General features: G+C 42.2%; 1 protein-coding gene across 1 annotated transcript in view; it reads left to right on the top strand.

Moving 5' to 3' along the window:
- Positions 1 to 21,703, top strand: part of dmrt1 (doublesex and mab-3 related transcription factor 1) — a 44,784-nt gene that overhangs the window by 22,984 nt on the left and 97 nt on the right. The window contains exon 5 of the mRNA XM_063195562.1: positions 20,784 to 21,703. This exon is cut by the window's right edge and continues 97 nt beyond it. Coding sequence (XP_063051632.1) covers positions 20,784 to 20,932 — 149 coding nt within the window. The 3' untranslated portion in view covers positions 20,933 to 21,703. The remainder of the gene's footprint in view (positions 1 to 20,783) is intronic.

Here is a 21,703-nt window from a genome sequence, read left to right as displayed (position 1 = left end):
ATTCTCCTTGTCCACCACCCCTCAACACACCATAAGCCCTATCTTCAGACCTACTCACACCACCCCCACCCGTCAACACCACTGTCACTACCTTCACAACTGCTCACTGCTCACCAACGCCTATCCACCACCACCACCACCACTGCACCTCCACTGTCCCTATCCACTACTACCGGGCTGCTGCTTCACCTCTCTACGGGAGATGCTTTGTATGCTTCAGCATGCAGTGTTTCCTTATAGATCATACAAGTCATATAGAGTTTGTTATGGGGAGACATCATGGACTAAAGTGGTATTCATATATTTGTTTGGTCGCGTGTTTTGTGTCTGTCTGTTTGTCTGTATGTCTGTCTGTGTCTGAGTTTAAGTGTTTTAGATGTTTGAAGTGTATTTCTGTGTTCATATTGAGTGGCCGTTTGAGTGTCTATCTGCCTCAAGATGTCCACTGGGACCTGCACAGTGAGCCCTGAGGCCAGTGCTAACTCTCAGCATAAGGGCTTTAACCAGACTCTGTGACAGCTGGCCTCTCACCTCCACTAGTCCCTCTGCTCTGCCCCCCTCCTTCTCCTCCTTCTCCACTCCAACACCCCACAGCTGTCTGCCCTCACCCGGCCACTGTGCTAAGTGCCGATGCTTCCCCATAGCCGCGAGCCGCTAGGGCTTAAGCAGCAGCAGCTGTAATTGCCTGCAGGGGGCTTGAGCACAGTGCTAATGTGTGGTAATGTCTTGTACAACATCTCCATTAGCGGTGGCCCGAGGCTGTACAGAGATTAAATGGACAGGGCCGTCTGGTTTATGTCCTTATCGCTTTCTCTCTCCTGCTCTCCTGCACTCGCTCCCTCCACTGCCCAGCTGTCTAGCCAGAGCCTCTTCCCACACACTGTTGAAACCCAGAGGGAAGTAGGCTTAGCAATGGGAATAAGGCTGTATCAAAGGTCTTTTTCTGTCAGTTATGAGTTGTAGTTTAGAGTACTGGATGTGTCCATGTCCTCTGTAACGATGAAGACAACATTACAATATGGGGTCTCCAGTTTCACCTTCAGACAGAACATTTACAAGAACTTGCCTGTTTCATTTTATAGTCATTGAAAGCTTACTTATCAGAGAAAGCTTGGCGGAAAACCACTTCAAGGTGTTTGCATCAGGTTTGTGTCAAAACAACACTATTACACATGGCTATTGCATTTCTTGTGGGCATTTTTTGAGTCTGGACACTGTATTGAAAGTTAGTTTCATGTGCTGAGTAAGTGTTGGGAGAAGAAGCCACAAAGCTGTCATCGGTGTTGATTTTTTCAGTTTTCCATTATGGCTGGGCTGTTGTTCTTGGCTCGCTCTGTTATGGTCGCAGGTGTCTAAAGTTATCGACGTACAGTAAGACGGTTATTTTATTTAGCAGGCCGTATTTCTCGATCGGCCGCCTTTCCCCAGTCGACAGCTCATTGGACATTCCTCTGCTGTCGGCCGCAAATTACCCATTCCCACTCCCTGTAATTATTTTCCTCCCGTTCAAACGCGGGCTGACACGAATCACACCTCGGCCCCATCGACCGGCCGTTCGAGTTCATTATAGTATATCCATAATGTTTCGACAGGCAGAAACGGAGGGCGGAAAGATGGACAGGTCATTTTGCTCGAGTTGATGGGCGGCGGCGCGGGCCCCCCCTCACATTACTGTCGTCGTGGGATTGGCTCTGGCGGTCGCCGGCGCTCACAGGGACACAGCGATGGACACTGGGGGCTGAGTGGTTAACAATAGCGGAGCACGAGGAGCTAATGCGTTTAATTAGCCTCTTGACCCCCTCAGCCACGCTGCTCTGCTGGCCCGGGCTACAAGGGTCACTCCTGGCCCCTGTAATAAGTGGGTGGGTACATACACTCATTCGATCCACAGCACCACCTCACCTCACCTCATGTCACCCCAACCCAACCCAAAGCCCAGTGTTTTCCAGACCATCCCTACCTTCACTAGCCTGGTTCCTACCAGACCTCTGTGTGTGTGCTCTGGAGCCCCCTGGTGGCACTCCAAACACACACATCGGTCTGGGAGCATGTGGCAGGATTCAATTTCTGGACTCAAAAAATAATGCCAAGCATTTATCACTTCAATATCACAGGCAGCTCACATTGAGGAGTCACACGACATATAGACTATATTGACGCTTTAGAGATCAACAGAAAATGGTTTTGAAATAATTTGTTGATATTGAAGCAATAAATGCTGAGATTATTTTTTTGACTGTAGAAATGGAATCCTGCTACATGCTCCCAGACCTAGTAGTGGAGCTCACAAAGCTGTGCGGAACTACAGGTCGGGCAAGAGCCAGGCAATACCTTCACCACATCACCCCCAACCCAGCCGTCCCCAGAGCCCAGATGGGTGTCTCCAGCAGTGATGAGCCATGTCTGCCCCCCCTTTGATGCTTGACAGGAGGGAGGAGGAGATCAGCTGGCGTGGGGTCATTCTTGAAAAGTGTGCATGGTTATTGTTGAAGCATAAAAGGGGAAATGACACAGTTGACAGACATTACGCAGACCTGATTATTACACTCGCCATGTTCATGTTTAGAAGTGAGATTGTCTAAGATGAGTCTCTTAGTGTGAAAGGTCGAGGAGTATTGGAAAGAATACACTGCGATTTGATTATCACCGTCCATCCAGTGCATGATATTAAAAGAATACAAAGTCAACTTGCTGACGTGCTACTATTGATAATTGCACGAATACATTAGTGAAATTATGTTTTTTTTTTCCCTTTAGACAATGAATTTCTTAACATGTCGGAACTCAACCTCATGTAAACACAGCCTACGGAAGATAAAACAAGAGGTGTACCTAGACTTAATTGCACATTAAACTTGAAGAAAACAAGGGGAGATGAGGCAAGTATTTTGTTTTAGGACGTACAGTATGTGGGTTCTGTATGGGTTTGTGTCTATGTATTCTTGTGTGCGCGTATATGTGTCGATGAGATGGTGAAAAAGCATCAGAGATGCGACGTGGCATCCGTCTCCCGTGTTGGTGCGCTGTGCGGAGCTCTTTGAGTAGTCAGCATCTGCCTGCACCAGCGCTGCTGCCAGAGCGCGTTTTCTGCGCCATTAAGTCCTGCCACGGCCCTAATGATTGAGAGAGAGAGACAGGCATTGGGGAGTGTGGGAGTGGGGGGAGCTACGGAGGAGGGAAACCATGACATCCCTGCCGGGAGAGTTCCATCTCTAGAGGCTCGTCCTCTGTCATGTCCCCCTCTGCTCTCTGCTGCTGTAATGCAGAGGTATGCGAAGTACACAAACACGCACACACAAGACCATATGCACAGAAAACCACTGACATTCTAAGCCAGTGGTCGGCAAATAGGGGCCTGCGGGCCAATTTTGGCCCGCCATCAATTCTGCCTGGCCCGCGAGATGGCATTAATTTGATCAAATCAAATTATCAAAAAAAATTTAGCTTTTTTTTTTTTTGTTTATTTTTTTTTTAAAGGGGGCATACATACAGCAATTCCATACATTTTGAGACATTTATTGAGGTATAGATGATAGTCCTAAAGTGACAAAAATAACAGGTGGAACATCCCTGCAGTTATCCATGACGCACAGGTCGGAACAGTATTGGCACGCCAGTGAGTGTAATCTTGAGCAAAACAAGTATCCTGTCTCCCTCCTCCAGTGGGCAAGGTAACAAATAGTCATCAAATCCACTCACAGTTTAGCAAGTCAGAGTCATTAACTCATTGGCTGCCTTAGCCGTCGAGTGACGTCATTTCGAATAGTGACGCCCCCTGCCTTCGACGTCGTTCGCCGATAATTGCGTTTTTTTACAGCCACGCCTTGAGGAAGGTCTGACCTATGTTGTGTATTAATTTCACGCCTCTAGTCATGTTCTAACTGTTCCTGTAGGTGGCAGAAGTGTCCTTAGGAACAGTCAGGGCAGGGCATTAGCTCACATCAAGAGGAAATGTCAAGACAAAAACATCCCTTTTTACTATTATAATCTCAAAAGTAGCATAGCAAAATCATTTTTGAAAGTAAAGCACCTGTGACAGTAGTCTACTTTCTTGCCCTCTGATTTTAACACAGGTATTCTACTGATTTTAGTGTCAGAGCCTGACAAAAAAAAAACTTCCTCTCATGATCAAAATACACCCCCCTGTTGCCATCTAGCTAGTAGGCATTGTAACTAGCTTGCCCAAAACACACCATGTTCAACCAGAGATGATCTGTGTGGCAACTGTTTCATTTTGGATAATGTGATCAGCCTACACAACATCAGGATGATGTGTACAAAAGATCATCTAACAGGAAAATGCACGGGACTTGTGGTCACCTCGGTTGGGAATGTTTGGCTATTGTTTGCTACGCTAGCTAGCTAGCACGAAATCGCTAACAACTTACAACTAAGCCTAAATAAAGGAGCCTTGGTAAGTCAACTATTTTTACTCATTCTACAGTTGCAGTTGTGGATCTGTATAGTATGATCAGCTTACTGTATCATCAAAAAGACAGGGGGGTTGCAGATTCTTGGAACAGAGTAGGCTAGCCTTTGTGTCTGGTCAGATACATTCAGCTCACATTGAGAAAGCATTGCACTTAGCCTCAGACCAGCTAGCCTTCCTCACTCCAATCGGCTTGTGAAATGTTGGATATGTGATCAGTACTTTATCAAAAGAAAATTCATTGAACAATATATGACAAGATCACTATAGCAGAAACATGATGACTGTAATCATCAATCTGCAAATTGTCCGCTCTGCCAAAGAAGCAGCAGTAAGCTAAGTTGTGCTGCCTGCCTGCCTGCCTGCCTCTCAGTTCACATGGTACAGGAGGAAACAAATCAGCTGTGGTTTGTTCCCCAACGAGAGGACTACAGGCTAAACAGAGTAGCCGGGGAGCCAAACTCTCAAAAGTGCTTTAAAATGGGAGGAACCTGACATGGCCTGCCATACTTTTTATTCGTGATTTTTTTGTTAGTTCTATCCCTTAGGACAAATAATTGGAGGGTCTGCTCGGGCGGAAATATCGCGAAAAAAAGTTTTGCCTATTTTAATGTATGTACCCCTTGATTTTTCGAGAGAAATTTCTGAAAAATGAAAAATGACCTTAAATCCTTGGTGGCTTGGGTAAGCTGTCAATAAAGGCTTTCCAGGTGCACAGGACATACATGTTGACAACATTCAATAGAAAAAATATATTACATTATATCACATTTCAATAGGGTTTTGACTCAATTTTATGCTTCAAAATTAGGCGTTTTTTCACTTTTTTGCTATATTTTCATCTTTACCTCATTGGCAATCAAGTTTTTCTTCATGTTTTGACATCAAACAATATGCCATTCTTTTTATTAAGAAGTATAGTGATACCACAACAAAAATTATGAAAATACAACCAAAATCAATGGATCTGTGATGACTGTAGTGTATGTACCCTTCATTTTTCGAGAGAAATTTCTGAAAAATGAAAAATGACCTGAAATCCTTGGTGGCTTGGGTAAGCTGTCAATAAAGGCTTTCCAGGTGCAAAGGACACATCTACTGATGATATCCAATAAAGAAAATATTGTTAAACCACATTTGTACATGATTTTGGCTCAATTTTATGACCTAAAATTAGGCGTTTTTTCACTTTTTTGCTATATTTTCATAATTTCTTCATTGGCAATCAAGTTTTTCTTCATGTTTTGACATCAAACAATATGCCATTCTTTTTATTAAGCAGTATACTGATTCCACAGCAAAAAAATATAAAAAATACAACCAAAATCAATGGATCTGTGCGATTTCACCTCTAGTTGGTGATCAATAGGCCCGGAAACTCAATAGGATTTCCGGCTACAATCAAAATGCTGAAAAGCACACTGTATACTTAGCAATGACATACATCCTCTCACACACACACACACGCACACAAGTAATCTGGGGATTCTACAATGATTTGCATCCCAGGTGACACCCCCCACAACGTATGTACTACTACTACGTACAGTACATCACCCGTACACTCTGTACATACTTTGTGGATGTGACAGTGAGCTATTTTCACAGAAGGGGGAGACCGCAGAATTACACAACTACCATTCAACACCTTCTGCCATCTGCAGGCACAGTAACCCAGAGGAAAGCCTAGACTCTCAAAGTTCTGAAAGATACACTATGTGTACTGTTGAGTAGAGTACATAACTATCAATCCTGAAGGAAATTAAGGTCTCTAGCAGCATAAATAAATAGATGTGCAAAACATGATGCATATTATTGCACAACATGTTTAACATGTAACACACATTTAGCCATAAGGCATTTCACACAACCACACACATACTGTTCTGTAATACACATCATATACACACAGCACCTATACATACAGCAGTATGCCATGGAGATGAGGTTCTAGCGATTAAATGCCCATTCATTACCAGGAATAAGCTCACTTATAGCTTGAAAGTTGTGGGCCCTCATCTTCCAGAGGGTGGGGTAACCATAATAATATGTATCAAATTCAGGCAGGCAAAAAATGCATATGGTGCATATTATAAGGTCACACTCAATCTGCAATATCTGGACTTTTTCCATCTAGTGTTGCTTTAAGTTTTTACCAAGGTATTGTATGATGGTAGAATTTGAACACTATGTAAAGCCTTCTCCAACCAACCTCAAGAATCTGAATGAGAGATCTAAACTCTGAGGAGGCTAATACCAATGCTAATACCAATTGTGTTCCCTGAACCAATAGGTGCAACAACTTGTTTCTAACTTCTTAAAACTTCTTTAAAGAAATGACCATATAAGGTCATATAAAATATGCTAGTCTGTTTGAGGGGTTAAATAATTTCCATCAACAGTCACTGAAATACTTTGTATTTGGAAAGCTGAATCAATATGCAATTATATCAATGGATTTTAAAAAAAAATACAGGCATATTTCAAGATTAATCAGGCTCAAATTATAAAATCATGGTTCAGGAAGCATGAGCGATCATTGTTACACATGGATTGGCCACCACCGTCTAGACCTCAACCTCACTGAGAATCTTTGGGATATGCTGGAGAAGGTGTTACATAGTGTCCAGACTCTACCATCATCAATACAAGATCTTGCATTGGTGAAAACTTGGTGAAAGTAAGTCCAGACATTGTATACATTTATTAAGACAATACAACACAATACAACAAGAAAAGGGTGGTCATACAACACAACAGTGTGTGAGACCTTTCCGATGCTGACGTTTTAGACCACACTGTGTAGAACCCTTTCTGATAGAGTGGAGGGGTGGTTCTTATGTCAAGCACCGTCTCCTTAGTTTTTATGGAATTCCGCTGCAGCTAGTTGGTCCGGCACCAAGTTATCCACCTGTCGCCTGTACTCCCCATCCTACCCACCCTTGATACACCTCACAATTGCAGTGCCATTATGGAAACTTGCATGTGGTAGGTATAGCAAAAGCATGTGGTAGAGCTGTAGCAAAAGTAGGTGGTATAGGGTGAACAACACCAAGGAGAACACCATTCCTTGTGGCACTCCAGTGCTGCTGACCACAGTTTGTGATGTAAGGTCATTTAGTCTGATGTACTGGGGTCATTTATACAGGTCACCAGAGCGGTATCCACCATCTGCAGAAGTTGGTCTCTCAGCAAACTTGTCTGGATGTTTGAGGCACTACTACAGAAATCAAAGAACATTATTCTCACTGTCTCCCTTGTCCAAGTGAGAATTTTCCCTATGTAGCAGTTACAGGATAACGTATACAACTCCCACATTATCCTGATAAATAAACTGTATGGAATCCAGAGCATGGCACACCTGGGTTTTCTTTCTGTTGAGCAGCAGTACCCACTCAAATGTTCTCATTATGTGAGAGCAGCTGGTCTGTAATCATTGTTGTGTTGCTTTTTGGGGACTGGTATGAGAGAAGAGGTCTTCTACTGTAGGCACTATCTACAGGTGCCTTAAACGTTTGTAGACTCTTGTTGAAGATGTGTTGCAGTGGCTCAGCTACCTCTGTTGCACATGTTTAAAATAATATTACAGGCTTGAGGACCAAAAGGGATACATGAAATACACAGTCCACCAATACTTCACAACAGCATACGTTCATACAGTAGCCTACATACAGTACATATATAAACAGGGAAGCTAATGAAGGCACTTATACCAGTGTTCCCAGCTCATAGACATGTCCCTAACAGAGCTATGACCTGGATCAACTAATTGCGCTATCAGTTTCAGCCATCAGGATGCAGGATGCACCACAGGTATTTTGCGGCATTTGCTACTCCCAGCTCATAGACAGATAGACAGGAGGGAACTTTAATCACATTATCACACTCTTCCTAACATTGTTATTAATGTCAAACTCTACCTCATAATCAGAACAGATATAAAGGAGCTGTTGGAACTAACTCTTACTTGGAGATAGAATGGTAAGGTTGGCTGCATATAGCAAGTGATTAGTCAACACCAACTATCACCAACTATAAAACTTGTTTGTCATACCTCATTTCATCCATATAAGCATTGAATAAGGCTGGAGATAAAATTTCCCCCCGTCATACCCCGTTGATGACATTAAAACGTGTAGAGGATGTTTGCCCATTTAACATGCACATACACAAATTTGTACCAAACTACTGGGAACTCCCCCATGCAGATGTTTCAGCAGCTGCAGAACAGACCAATCAGTGGACTCAAAGCAGTATTTCAACGCTTCTGCTTTTGGTGTCCACATCCTGACAGTGCGTGTGGTTGATAGTACTAATCTCTGGTAGAGGCATCCCAGGGATTTTCTGAGCTGTTGTCATCACATGCTGGAGTACCTACTTGTCCTCTGATGGCACAGATGTGGAAGTTGACCAACAGTGGCTTCAGGATTTGGTAGCCCATCAGTTTATTCTGGTAGAAGAGACATTGCCTTGCTGACCACTGAGGCCATGTGAATACTCCAGGACACGTCCTCCAGGGATTTAAAGCTGCTGACCCTCTCCACCACTGTATGAGTCACCAGAGGGGTCTGTGACTTCTGTGATTGTTTTTGTGAAAGTCCACAATGATTCCCTTGTTGTTTTTGGAGTCCAATACGAAGTAATTGTCATAACACGACGGCGGAAGATGTTTTGTCTTGTTTCTGTAGTATGTCTTGTCTTCATTCATAATTAGTGCGACAACGTGTCAGCAAATGAGGAGAAAGAGGCAGTTGTGGGTGGATAGGGTGTAGAGCAGAGGGCTTAGCACACACCCTTGAGGTGTGCTGGTGTTGATAACAAGAGGGAGCAGTTAGAGAGGAAATCCACAGTACATGATGGTTGTACAGTCTCAGATAGTGGGGTTTAGAACAAAGACTCTATGGCTGGATGGTGCTGGAGGCCAAACTGTGGTCCAAAAATGTGCATGTGTTCCTCAGCTCCATGTTCTCCAGTAGTGTATGAAGCATGCTGGCGATGATGTCCTATGTAGAACAGTTTGCCCTGTGTGCAAACTGCAATGGGTTATGTGATTCCTGAAAATATAGGCTTTCCAGGCTTTGTGTAGGCCTGCCTTTGCCCCCATCTGTGTAAATAGCTCACTGTGTCACATCCAGGAAGTAGGGCTATGTATGTGTAGGGTATGTACGAAGCATGTACAGTATGCAGGGTGTCACCTGGGGTGGAGATCATTGTAGGATCCCCAGATTAGGTGTGTGTGTGTGTGTGTGTGTGTGTGTGTGTGTGTGTGTGTGTGTGTGTGTGTGTGTGTGTGTGTGTGTGTGTGTGTGTGTGTGTGTGTGTGTGTGTGTCATATTGCTCAGTATTCAGCATGCATTTCAGCATTTTGATTGTAGGCTGAAATTCTATTGACTTTCTGGGCCTGTTGATCACCAACTAGAGTTGGAGTCCCCACAGATCCATTGAGTTTGGTTGTATTTTCATGGTTTTTGCTGTGGTATCACTATACTGCTTAATAAAAAGAATGGCATATTGTTTGATGTCAAAACATGAAGAAAAACTTGATTGCCAATGAAGAAATGATGAAAATATAGCAAAAAAGTGAAAAAACGCCTAATTTTAGGTCATAAAATTGAGCCAAAATCATGTACAAATGTGGTTTAACAATATTTTCTTTATTGGATATCATCAGTAGATGGGTCCTTTGCACCTGGAAAGCCTTTATAAACAGCTTACCCAAGCCACTAGGGATTTTAGGTCATTTTTCATTTTTCAGAAAATTCTCTCTAAAAATGAAGGGTACATACACTACAGTCATCGCAGATCCATTGATTTTGGTTGTATTTTCATAGTTTTTGTTGTGGTATCACTATACTTCGTACTAAAAAGAATGTCATATTGTTTAATGTCAAAACATGAAGAAAAACTTGATTGCCAATGAGGTAAAGATGAAAATATAGCAAAAAAGTGAAAAAACGCCTAATTTTTAAGCACAAAATTGAGTCAAAATCCTATTGAAATGTGGTTTAAGAATATTTTTTCTATTGAATGTTGTCAGCATGTATGTCCTGTGCACCTGGAAAGCCTTTATTGACAGCTTACCCAAGCCACCAAGGATTTCAGGTCATTTTTCATTTTTCAGAAATTTCTCTCAAAAAATGAAGGGTACATACATTCAAATAGGCACGATATTCAAATAGGCGATATTTCCGCCCGAGCAGACCCTCCAATTATTTTTCCTAAGGGATAGAACTATCCAAAAAATCACAAATAAAAAGTATGGCAAGCCATGTCAGGTCCAACCCAATTTTGGGACTTTGGCTCCCCGGCTAGATGGACTATGAGACAGTATTTCTGTGAGTTTAGTATTTCACATGAGTTACATGCACCTGCTGTCATGATCCATTGTGCGCGCCAGCAACAAACCAAAACACTCTTGTTTTCAAGCCCACCCCGTTATATTTCAGTACATTATTAGGTTGAAAAGACCATACAAACGATCTTTTGTTCTGGCTACAGATGACAGGAGACTCTGTAATAGCATCTGATAGGTTTGGAGTTGTTAGGACAGTGTCATTATGAGCAAAAACACTTGCAATTATAGGTCAACTTCAAATGGCGTTTTCTCAGCTTTTTGGCTAGAAAGCAGCATTTTGGCGAATTCCACTTATTTTCAACAGGTGATTATGAAAGAACGGAAAGGGGTAGAGAGACACCGTTTTTTTCTGATGACAGATGAGCGTCTAATCTGTGTTTTGATAGGTATGGTGTTGACATAGGGTCATTCCACGCCAAATCAACAAGAGCCTGCGCACTTAGGTCTCAAAAAATTCTGAAAATATTACCAAGTTTACCCATGGTACTTTAGAGAAACACTGTACATTTATTTGAATGTAAGATGTATACTCTCCATGTTACAGCCAATTTTACTGGGGGAGGGGGGTGCCCATTTTGTTCACACTCTTTTTTTTGTCAAAGTTCACAAGCCCGTAGCTCAATAACTAAACCATGTAGGAAGTTCAAATTTGGCATGCTGGTACATAGATAGGAATAGTTTGTTGCAGAACTGTCAGTTTTGGTCTGTATGATCCTGCATCGTCATGGCATTCCCTCAAAGATGATACAAATTGTACTGGAGTTTTTGGCTGTGCTCTGTTTAGGCCTTCAGAAGACATATTTGTGCCCAACATAGCCTCTTGATTTTTTCCCCTTGTAGAGACAAGTAGAAACACTCTCATAAAAATCTATAAATAGAAAGGAACCCCCATTAGTGTTTGACCAGAAGACCACACAAGTCTGACAAATCATTTTGGGTGTCATTTTCAGAGCTCCAGAACCCCTTGTGGGATTGTCCACAGATTTTTATTTTATTTTTTTCTTCATTCTCCATGAATTCTTCTTTTTAAAAATGCAAATGAGACTTGTCTTATGTGATGTTTTCTTTTGTAATTTCCAACCTGAACATGGGCAACATGCACATTGAGGGCAATATGTTTTCTATGCGTTTCTTCCGCTGCCATCTGCTGGTCAAAAAAAGTAACAACATGACTCCTTGTGCCTGACCTACTGTCTCTTTTGGTGTGCGAACCTGCTCCCACATTGAACGCTCCTGAAATCATTTAAATTGAAAGGGATACCTGCACCCCTGCACAGGGACTCTCGGGTGATCATGTCTGGGCAAAATTTGCATTTGATTATTTAGCCTTTACATTAAATGTTATCGAAATCATGTTGCTCTCTTTTTGCATTTTGCCCATGTATAGGGTGGAAATTACAAAAGAAAACATCACATAAGACAAGTCTCATTGGCATTTTTAAAAAGAAGACTTCATGGAGAATGAAGAAAAATATAAAATAAAAATCTGTGGACAATCCCACAAGGTGTTCTGGTGCTCTGAAAATGACACCCAAAATGATTTGTCAGACTTGTGAGGTCTTCTGGTCAAACACTGATGGGGTTTCCTTTCTATTTATAGATTTTTATGGGAGTGTTTCTACTTGTATCTACAAGGGGAAAAAATAATGAGGCTATGTTGGGCACAAATATGTCTTCTGAAGGCCTTAACAGAGCACAGCCAAAAACTCCAGTACAATTTGTATCATCTTTGAGGGAATGCCATGACGATGCAGGATCATACAGACCAAAACTGACAGTTTTGCAACAAACTATTCCTATCTATGTACCAGCATGCCAAATTTGAGCTTCCTACTAGGTTTAGTTCTTGAGCTACGGGCTTGTGAACTTTGACAAAAAAAAGAGTGTGAACAAAATGGGCACCCCCCTCCCCCAGTGAAATTGGCTGTAACATGGAGAGTATACATCTTACATTCAAATAAAGTAACAGTGTTTGTCTTAAGTACCATGGGTACACTCAGTAATATTTTCAGATTTTTTTGAGACCTCAGTGGGCGGGCTCTTGTTGATTTGGCGTGGAATGACCCCATAGACACAGAACTCAATTTTCTGTGAGCCTCCAAAAAACACCCAAAATGCTGAAAAATCTCTGGCACTCTGGGTTACTCTTTTATGAAAATGGCTGGCAGCCAATGAGTTAAGGCCTACACATTTGAATGCCTCTCTGACAGCTCGAAGTTTGCGTGACAGCTCTTGACTTGCGCTTTGTAATGAATCTGCTGATCTTAAAATCAAGACGCTTTCTATATGCAGCGCGGGAACAACAGCAATTCCAGAGCCGGACGGAAAACTTTCCAGTGTTACGCAAAATTCGTGAAAGGACTGTCGTGTTGGGGACACTTGGACAAGTACAAGGGATAAAGATTCAGTAACTAGAATTATTTTGAGAAGCCTAACCGCTGAACACCTATTTCTAACTACTACAACGTGAGGAAATTAGGACACAGAAGACGTCGCCAAATCAGCTGGGAACCATAACCGGTTGGTCATTTCTTTTCAAATAGCCCACTGCAAAGGGTGTTAGCATCACAGGCTGTGTTACCATCTTATTCTTAATGAATCTCCCCCCAACAACAAAAACACGGGGTGTGGTCATTGTGTTATGACAGAGTTGCCTTTGAGGGGATTGCCGACCCCTGTTCTAAGCCATCTGAAGCATTTTACTGATTATAGAATGAGTGGCATGACTTTGACATTACAAGTTTGTTGGCCTGCCGATATTAGTACAGTCAGCCTAGGGTGATACAACAATGCAATACAACTAACTATATGGTTTGCATCACGATTTTTGACACGATGATTGATGGTTTCATACACACAATGCTTTTTTATGTATCCAATTTTATTTTAAGTAATTGTTTTTTGTTCCCATTTACCAACATTAAGATACCCTTTTTTGGGGGGCTTAGCAGCCTAAAACAAGTATGCTGGGAATACACCTGCAAAACACTTCTATTATGTGCTCCTAATATGCTTGTGCATAATGTATACAGTATAGGCCTACCCAGTGTTTCCCATACATTGAGGAAACTATGGCGGCCCGCCATAGTTTAAATTTGGCCGCCATAGTTTACGAAAATGAATTTTTTTATTTTTTATTTTTTTTTTTACTTTTTTTTACTTTTTTTTTTTTTAACGATTTCCGTGTTTGTTAAAAGCGATTTCAATTACGATTTCCTTCGCATTTTCCTCCTGGAGTAAATACATCCTATAGAGAAAACCACAAGTGCTTGAAAGAGAGAGGGATCAAAAGCCTTGTCAAGTTGTTGTAGTTAACTTGGGTTTGGGAGCAATAAAAAAAAAAACCTTCCGAGAAGGGACAGTTGGGATGAGTTTACTAACACTCCCCAGGCTTTGTTTTACAGTTGTAATGAGTTAGGTGACAGGCCTTCATTGACAAGGCAAAGGAGACATCGGGCTGCATTTAGAAATGAATGTGTAATGAATGTGAATATAGACATAAATGTGTAATATGTTGTTCAGCCCTTTTAATGGGAGGAATTTTGAAAAACTGGCCCTGTGACCAGCACCCCTCATGTAGAATGTGTGTGGGGAAAAGGCATAGCCAACCCTCTTAGACCCTTTTTGTTTATGCGTTAACAATTTCACAGCAATCTTAAATTCTTATCTCTGCTCCTATTTTGTTTTATTATTTTTTTCATTACATAGACCCCTGCATGTGTATTATGTAGCCTTATTTCTCAAAATATAAATGGCTGAAATGTAGGCGTAGGCCTATAGTTTGTCCATGCGCCAATGTCATACTGTACTCATTGTTTTTCCGTTTTGCATTTACACTGCGTGAAATCCCCTACCACCCCCCCCCCCCCCCCCCCCCCCCCAAAAAAAGGCCCGTGAAAAGACCCCCCCCCCCCCCCCCCCCGGACAAAAATAAATCCCGGCTGCCCCCATAGTTTCCAAAATTTCTGTGGGAAACACTGGCCTACCTGATGAGAGGGCCCTTTGCACTATGCGCTTTGTTTCTGCTGTTGCTTCACGACTTTCAGTGAAAAAAAAATCTTCAGCAAATCTTGTCTGATGTTTCATTCACAACCCCAAAATATCAGGTGAAGTATTGACGGCATGCAGTTGTGGCATGTTGGGTCGCCATTACAGTCTCTGCGCAAATCTTATTTTCGAAGTTATGCAGAGCAAAACAAACTATGGCACCAGTTATTAGAATTGTTCTAGGAGTTAGGCTAGGTTTTTTTTGCATTTATTTGTACGATTTCTATCTGTCTACCTGTCTTTTGTAATGTGATGTCTGCTGCTACCTTGGCCACGGCTCACTTGTAAAAGAGATATTTGTCTCAACGTGATTTGTTTCCCTGGTTCCCTGGCGAAAATAAAATAACTACAATAGGATATAGAAAATAGTAATGATTATTTTAAGCTTAGAAGCACTATCACTTAATATCATGAGGTTCTTTTATGGACTGAAGGGTTAACAGAACTTTGAAAGGGTATGTTGTGATTCTGCTTTCTTGCATCACGACACAGTTTTGTGACTTTGTGTGTCGCAATTTCTTAGTCGCTATTTCTCAGTTCAATACAATATGTCCTAGGTAGATCATATATTTTCCTAGGTAGAGCATATAAAATGCAATGAGACATATGGTTTATATCTGTCATGGTATGTGTCCAGACACATGAATTCATTAATTCATTTGTTTTTTTTTAACCGCCATGGCCAAAATCGTGATTTTCGTTTCATTTCGATGAATTGTGCAGCCCTAGTGTGTGACACTAGGTGTTAGTGGGTGGGTGTTATGTGCTCCTAATATGCTTGTGCATAATGTATACAGTATAGGCCTACCTGATGAGAGGGCCCTTTGCACTATGCGCTTTCTTTCTGCTGTTGCTTCACGACTTTCAGTGAAAAAAAAATCTTCAGCAATTCTTGTCTGACGTTTCATTCACAACCCCAAAATATCAGGTGAAGTCTTGACGGCATGTAGTTGTGGCGGATGTATGTGTGTGTTTATATAAGTGCAGGAGTTCTCCACCCGCATGATCCCATGCAGGTAGCGTATGTGGCCTGTGGAAAGGGCTTATCCGCTACAGATCAGTCCCGAATTACCATCTTCACCCACATCTGGGCTTTTGTTCCCTCTCTCTGTCTCTCTTTCTCCCTCTCCCTCTCCCTCTCTCTGCTTTCTCTATCTCTTCTCATGCTTTCTCTCTCTCTCTCTCTCTCTCTCTCTCTCTCTCTCTCTCTCTCTCTCTCTCTCTCTCTCTCTCTCACTCACTCACACACACACAGACGTACACACACACAGACACACACACACACACACACTCCTTCCCCAATTGTAAGAATGATTGAGCCTCTTTCGCCCTTTCAAAAAAAAGGGCTCTTTTGTTAAGCCACACAAAGACGGTTTAATAGTTTGGAAATTTTAGATAGTCGGTTGAACGCGGGTGAATAGGGCAAAAGTTCATAAGGGAAAATAAGCCCTCGGAGAACACAACAAAGGCTCCTAAATCCTCTCTCCTTTCACAGTTCCTCAAGTGCTTGGCAGACACATGTGATGTTTATACGCCTTTCACCTACAGTGTGTCAGTCCGGCTAATTGACAGAACTTTCACCACCCCTTTTCCCTCTTCAGACTCTGCTCTTGACGAGTATCTTAAGGTTTAAGTTCAAGAAGTAGTTCAGTTAGTTCAAAGGGGGGAAAGTGTCACCAGTTTGAAGACATTCCGAGTCATTCCAATACTGTAGATGCACACGTTTTCGTAGTTTGTTATTTGACGGCTGTTGTTTCGCCGTTCAAATACTAATCCAGCCTTTGTGCGATGTCTGCATTAATCTGGAGTAAACTGTGGTAAGTGCAGACCATCAAAATCAACAAAGCACCCACACGGAAACAGGTGGTGTTGTTGGCCCTGAATTATCATCCCTGCACACACACATACAGTATTTTACTTTTACCAGGCATTGTTCATGCCCTTCATTAAACTGTGAACTTCAAGGGGAATCAAGATTAAACCACCTCACTGATTGCAACGAGGCCCCATCATCTCTCTCTCTCTCTCTCTCTCTCTCTCTGGCACTGCTGTCCACTGCACTGCTATTTGTTGAGGGAGCCCATGCTGTTTAGCGCTTAGCTACACAAACAGCAGTGTTAGCGATGGGGGGCAGTTTGGAATTGGTGACAAACTGCTGGCCAGCAGAAATCCAGAGCTCCAGAAACCAATCAGGAAGTTAATGAGGAGGGAAATGACTTCAATTCCTCTAGCGTTCCTTAATTACCTCCACTAACGCAGGAGAGCAAAGAGGTGAGGGAGAGGGAGGGGGAAAAAAGAAAGATGAAGATGAAAGAAGTAGTAGGGTGTCCTGTGTAATTCAGCTGGATTTGGATGTTAAAAACTATTTTTTATTTTTTTTTCTCAAATTGATAGAATAGGGGTAGAAAAAACATTCCACTTTGTCTTCAAATTTTTACCCTCCATTTTTACCTTTCTATGACATAATCATTGGGGCGGAGCCTAATTGTCAGTATAGGCCCATAATAAATGCCTAAACCATGCTGAAAATTGTTCATTATTCATCATGAATGTGCATATAATTTTCGTCTTTGTGTTTCCCATGCCTAGTTTAACAGAAAAGCCAAATTAAGCGTAGCAATGCAATCCTATGGGGGTAAACAAAACAACATCAAATGTACTTATGAAGTACTTTAAAATTAATGTAACATTCACCAAGTGCAAAACAGCTATTTAATCCTATCTTGTGATCATTTCTGGCTTGATGCTAATGCCTCCATTCACTTTCAGCTATGCTAATAATTCTGTTGCAATAAATCTAAGTACTGAAAAAACTGAGAAGAAAATGATATGCACATTCGTGAATAATGCTTGGAAATACTGCAAATATGTGAAAATCAAAAAAGGGTGGACTGTTCCTTTAAAGCCCTCTTCTTCCCAGACAACGTCTTATCCAACACACCCATCCCATGTTCTCCAACACACCGAGCTCATGCTCTCTTACACACTCAAACCATGCTCCATCATACACTCAAACCATGCTCCCTCACACATCTACTCCATGCTGTCTCACAGCAACAGCTCTTGCTGTAAGCAGCACACCCAATCATCAGGCTTACAGCATACGTTTGCAAATGCGTTACAAGCATTTCGGCATTGTGGAAACCCCAGCACCCAGGCACACACACCAATGAATGCATGCAGAGTACTGAAATGTCACTATGTTATGCCTCCACAGTATTTCTGTGTGTTCTATTGTGTTCCTTACTGTATTGAGGTCCTATCAGTTGGCCTGTACCGCATTTTAACCATTGCTTAAATCAGTTGTTCCCAAACTTTGCCCTGACCAGGCCCCCATATATCTGTAGATACCAGCCAAGGCCCCCTGACATGAGCCGTACCACACTTTCTCTGTGTAAGGATGCACAGATCTGTGCACCCCCTTTCACAACTTGATGGAGTTGGTACATCCTAAAACCCATCCAATGACAACATGAAACATAATAAATACATTGTAAAGAAGAAAATGATAACACAGTCACAGTAAACGCTCCATCAGAGATGCAGATTTTTATAATGCACTTCTTAACTAATGGGGATATTGTCTTTTTTTGTTGTTGCTTTACTCACGTTATTCGTTTTAATCAATTATTTATTTTGTTTATTTATACTTTACTTTCCAAATTGCTGCGAACCCCCTAGCACTGTCTCATGCCACCCCAGGGGTCCCCTGCCCCCACTGGCTTAACTGATACACTATTGTGGAAATGAAAGGTTAACATTTGAAGACAATGTTCAAAGATAGCATTTCTTTGTTCAAAGATTTCAAAGAACAACAACAGAAACAATTTGCATCCAAATCCAGCATGTTCCTTAGCACCATATAAGAGCCTACTGTAAATTAAGCATAGCCAAAATTATCATAAAAAAAGGTACAAATACCTGGTGTAAATTTGAAGACAAAGTTGAATCTCTATTTCCATCCATTTCCTATAAATTTAAGCTTAATAATTCAATTGTAACTTCTCAATTCATATAGAGTGCACTACCTTAAGAAATGGCTAGGCTAATATAGCTTCGCCTGTTGAAACATGGGTCTTTTTATCCTTAAAAACTCTCAAAAGTCATAAAACTGAGACTATTATCCAAGATCTGACATTGACCAACCATATTTGACACTTTGTGTTTATAATGGGGGATCAGTTACAAATAAATTCAAAGAAAAGGCAAAAAATCACAAATCGTTTTGCATATTTGGGCTACCCTCAAACAAAGTCTGAAAAAGACTACAAAGATGGATGATGAAAATTTGAAGACAAAGAAAATCTTGTTATTAAGCATCTGAATAAGCAATTTATGCAAAAAAAAACAAAAAACAAACAATCAATGAAATAACATGAAATTCCAGCTGGAGCCTTATTTGTGACACAGGAAACTGGACTAGAGGTGGAGGAGGAGGAGTAGGAGAGATGGCTGAATGGGAGGACCAGATCTTTGGTTTGTCTAAGAACACAGCCCCCAAGGGTTATGAAGGTCAGTGACTTGAGTTGGCACCTCGTGTGTCTTTCACCACAACACCCCCCACCCCCCTCTCGTAACTTTGATAGAGTCCCTGGACACAGTAATATTTGTGTCATAGAATGACGTTGGCGAGGTCGCGGGCCACTGAATGGGAGCAAACGCACACAGATGGTTTTAATCACGGCTCTCCTTAATAAGGACAGATTATTGGGCACGCTGCAAGTGTTTTAATCAAAACGCCCGCAGCCGCACCCCCCCACCCCCTCACGGCCAGCCCAGCGGTTTCATGTGGGTTTGCCACCAATGTGTAATGATGGCCTCCAATAAAAAGAGTGTCATTTACTGCGAGGCAAATGAACAATGAATGAAAGTAGTAACCTGTAACGCCCACGACATCTATTATATACACATTGCTAAAGCTTTTACAAGCTGGCCAGATGACAACGGTACGCTGTGATAAAAGTTTGAGCTTCGGAAAGAAGGGAAAAAAATGCTTCATCATAACTTGCAGGGGAAGGGGTCACGCTCGTCTATCAGGCAACTGTTCATCTCTCCAGCAGTTGTCGTCGTCGGCCCTGTGGTGGGTGCTATCGTTTTGGCGCTAACAGCTTCGAATGCAGGATCAGCAGTCTCTGGCGAGGTCGATATATCTGACGTGTGAGGTTCAGCTCCAACGCCACCAGAGTTCAGCGCATTCCGTTGCCACGGTGCTTTGTTGTTGTAATGTTGAAAGCTTACAGCCCCCGACGACATCTCTGCCTGCCAGGGCGGTGCGCCGAGCCCTGTATCCATCACCTAGGCCAGTAATGATAACGTCAGGGAAAAGTGCCTCACCAGCTGCAGTGTCTTTTAAAAGTATGGCCCTGCACTACCGTACGCCACATTTCACCACGGACAAAGACAGATAACAGTCTATTTCCCCCCTTTCTGAGCGAACCAAGTAAAGTGTTTTCTCTCTTTGCTTCAGACTGCCTCAGTTTCATCCTACCCTTGTATTGACCTAAACTTGGAGGCAGATAATGATACTGCACTTGACTCCTGAAGCCAGCACTACACCTCAACAGCAATACTGCAACTCCCGCACTGTACATGACACAGTTTCTTTCATTTTCTTTCTTCTTTCTCTTGTCTTTCTCTCAGTTTTATTACCCCACTCTCTCTCTCTCTGTGAATTTTTTTTCTTCTTCAGCCCTACTTTGTTCATTTCTAGCCATCCCTTATACATGGGTTCTCATTTTTTGTTTTCCCCTGGCTGCGTGACCCTGGCTGCGCACAACTCAACCTCTGATTGTTGGAAACTGTTGCTGTTGGTCAAAAAATGTGCTGACGTGGTTAGGTGCCAGTGTCTTTCCTCCCCTCACAACACCATGCTTATAAACAACAACAAAAAAAAGCATGTATTCTGCCGTCTCTTGGTGTTGGGCTCATTTCTTCATGTTGCTCTGTCCTCAGCATACGTCCCTGGAGGTGGTCAAGACTCAGGCCTGGGCTGCCTGTCCATCAACACCATGGTGAACCCCGAGAGCAAACAGGATTGTGAGGCCAACTCCGAGTCGGGCGCTTTCACTGTGGACTCCATCATCGACGGTGTCGCCAAGTAGACACCCGGCCAAACAGAAAAGGCACGTTGAAACCACTCAAAAATCCACCTGTGAGTCTCACGTAACATCATCTCAAGATTACAAATCCATGTGGATTTTCTTGGCAAGTGCTTGATATCAACTGACAAGTTTTCTTTTGTAGTTCATTGCTTTATAAAGCCGATTTTTATTTCAGTTTGACTGTTTTCCCGCTAACTTCCAAAAGTAGATCAAAGAAAGACTTAATTGAATTGTCAGTCTGTGACATAGCGTTCTCTTGCTGAGATATTGCAGACAGAAGTTTATATATCTGTTCTTTTACGGCTGCACTTATTTTCTTTTTTGACATAAAAAAAAACTGAGAACAAATTTCCCCTCTGCGGCTCTTCTCTCTCTCCTCCTCCCTCTCTTCCTCTCTTCCTCTTCCTCTCTTCCACTCTCCCTTTCCTCCGCTCATTCTCTCTGTCTCTCTCTCTCCCTCTCCCCTCAAACTCTTTGTACACATACAGTACTTTCTGTTGGTTGATGGTATTGTAAAGATTAGCTTTATATATTTTTTTTCTTTTCATTTCGGTGATTGCATTCCTGGGGCATTTGTGTTTACAGTTTGTCAGGGAGAGTGATGACGTGTCAATATTCCGACATTGTGTTTATACCAAAATGGCAGCATAGGTTAGTCTCCAAGGAGCTTTGAGAAAATGAGACATTGAGACATGAATTATGCGTCCCCCTCTACTCCATCTACAGCCCAACGAGTGCTGCTCTTATTTATGGGCGGCCGCGGACAGCATC

This window comes from Engraulis encrasicolus, chromosome 3, assembly GCF_034702125.1.
Source record: "Engraulis encrasicolus isolate BLACKSEA-1 chromosome 3, IST_EnEncr_1.0, whole genome shotgun sequence".
In the NCBI taxonomy this organism is placed as follows: Eukaryota; Metazoa; Chordata; class Actinopteri; order Clupeiformes; family Engraulidae; genus Engraulis; species Engraulis encrasicolus.
The sequence above is the reverse complement of the archived record's forward strand: the minus strand, read 5'-3'. Positions and strand labels throughout refer to the sequence as shown.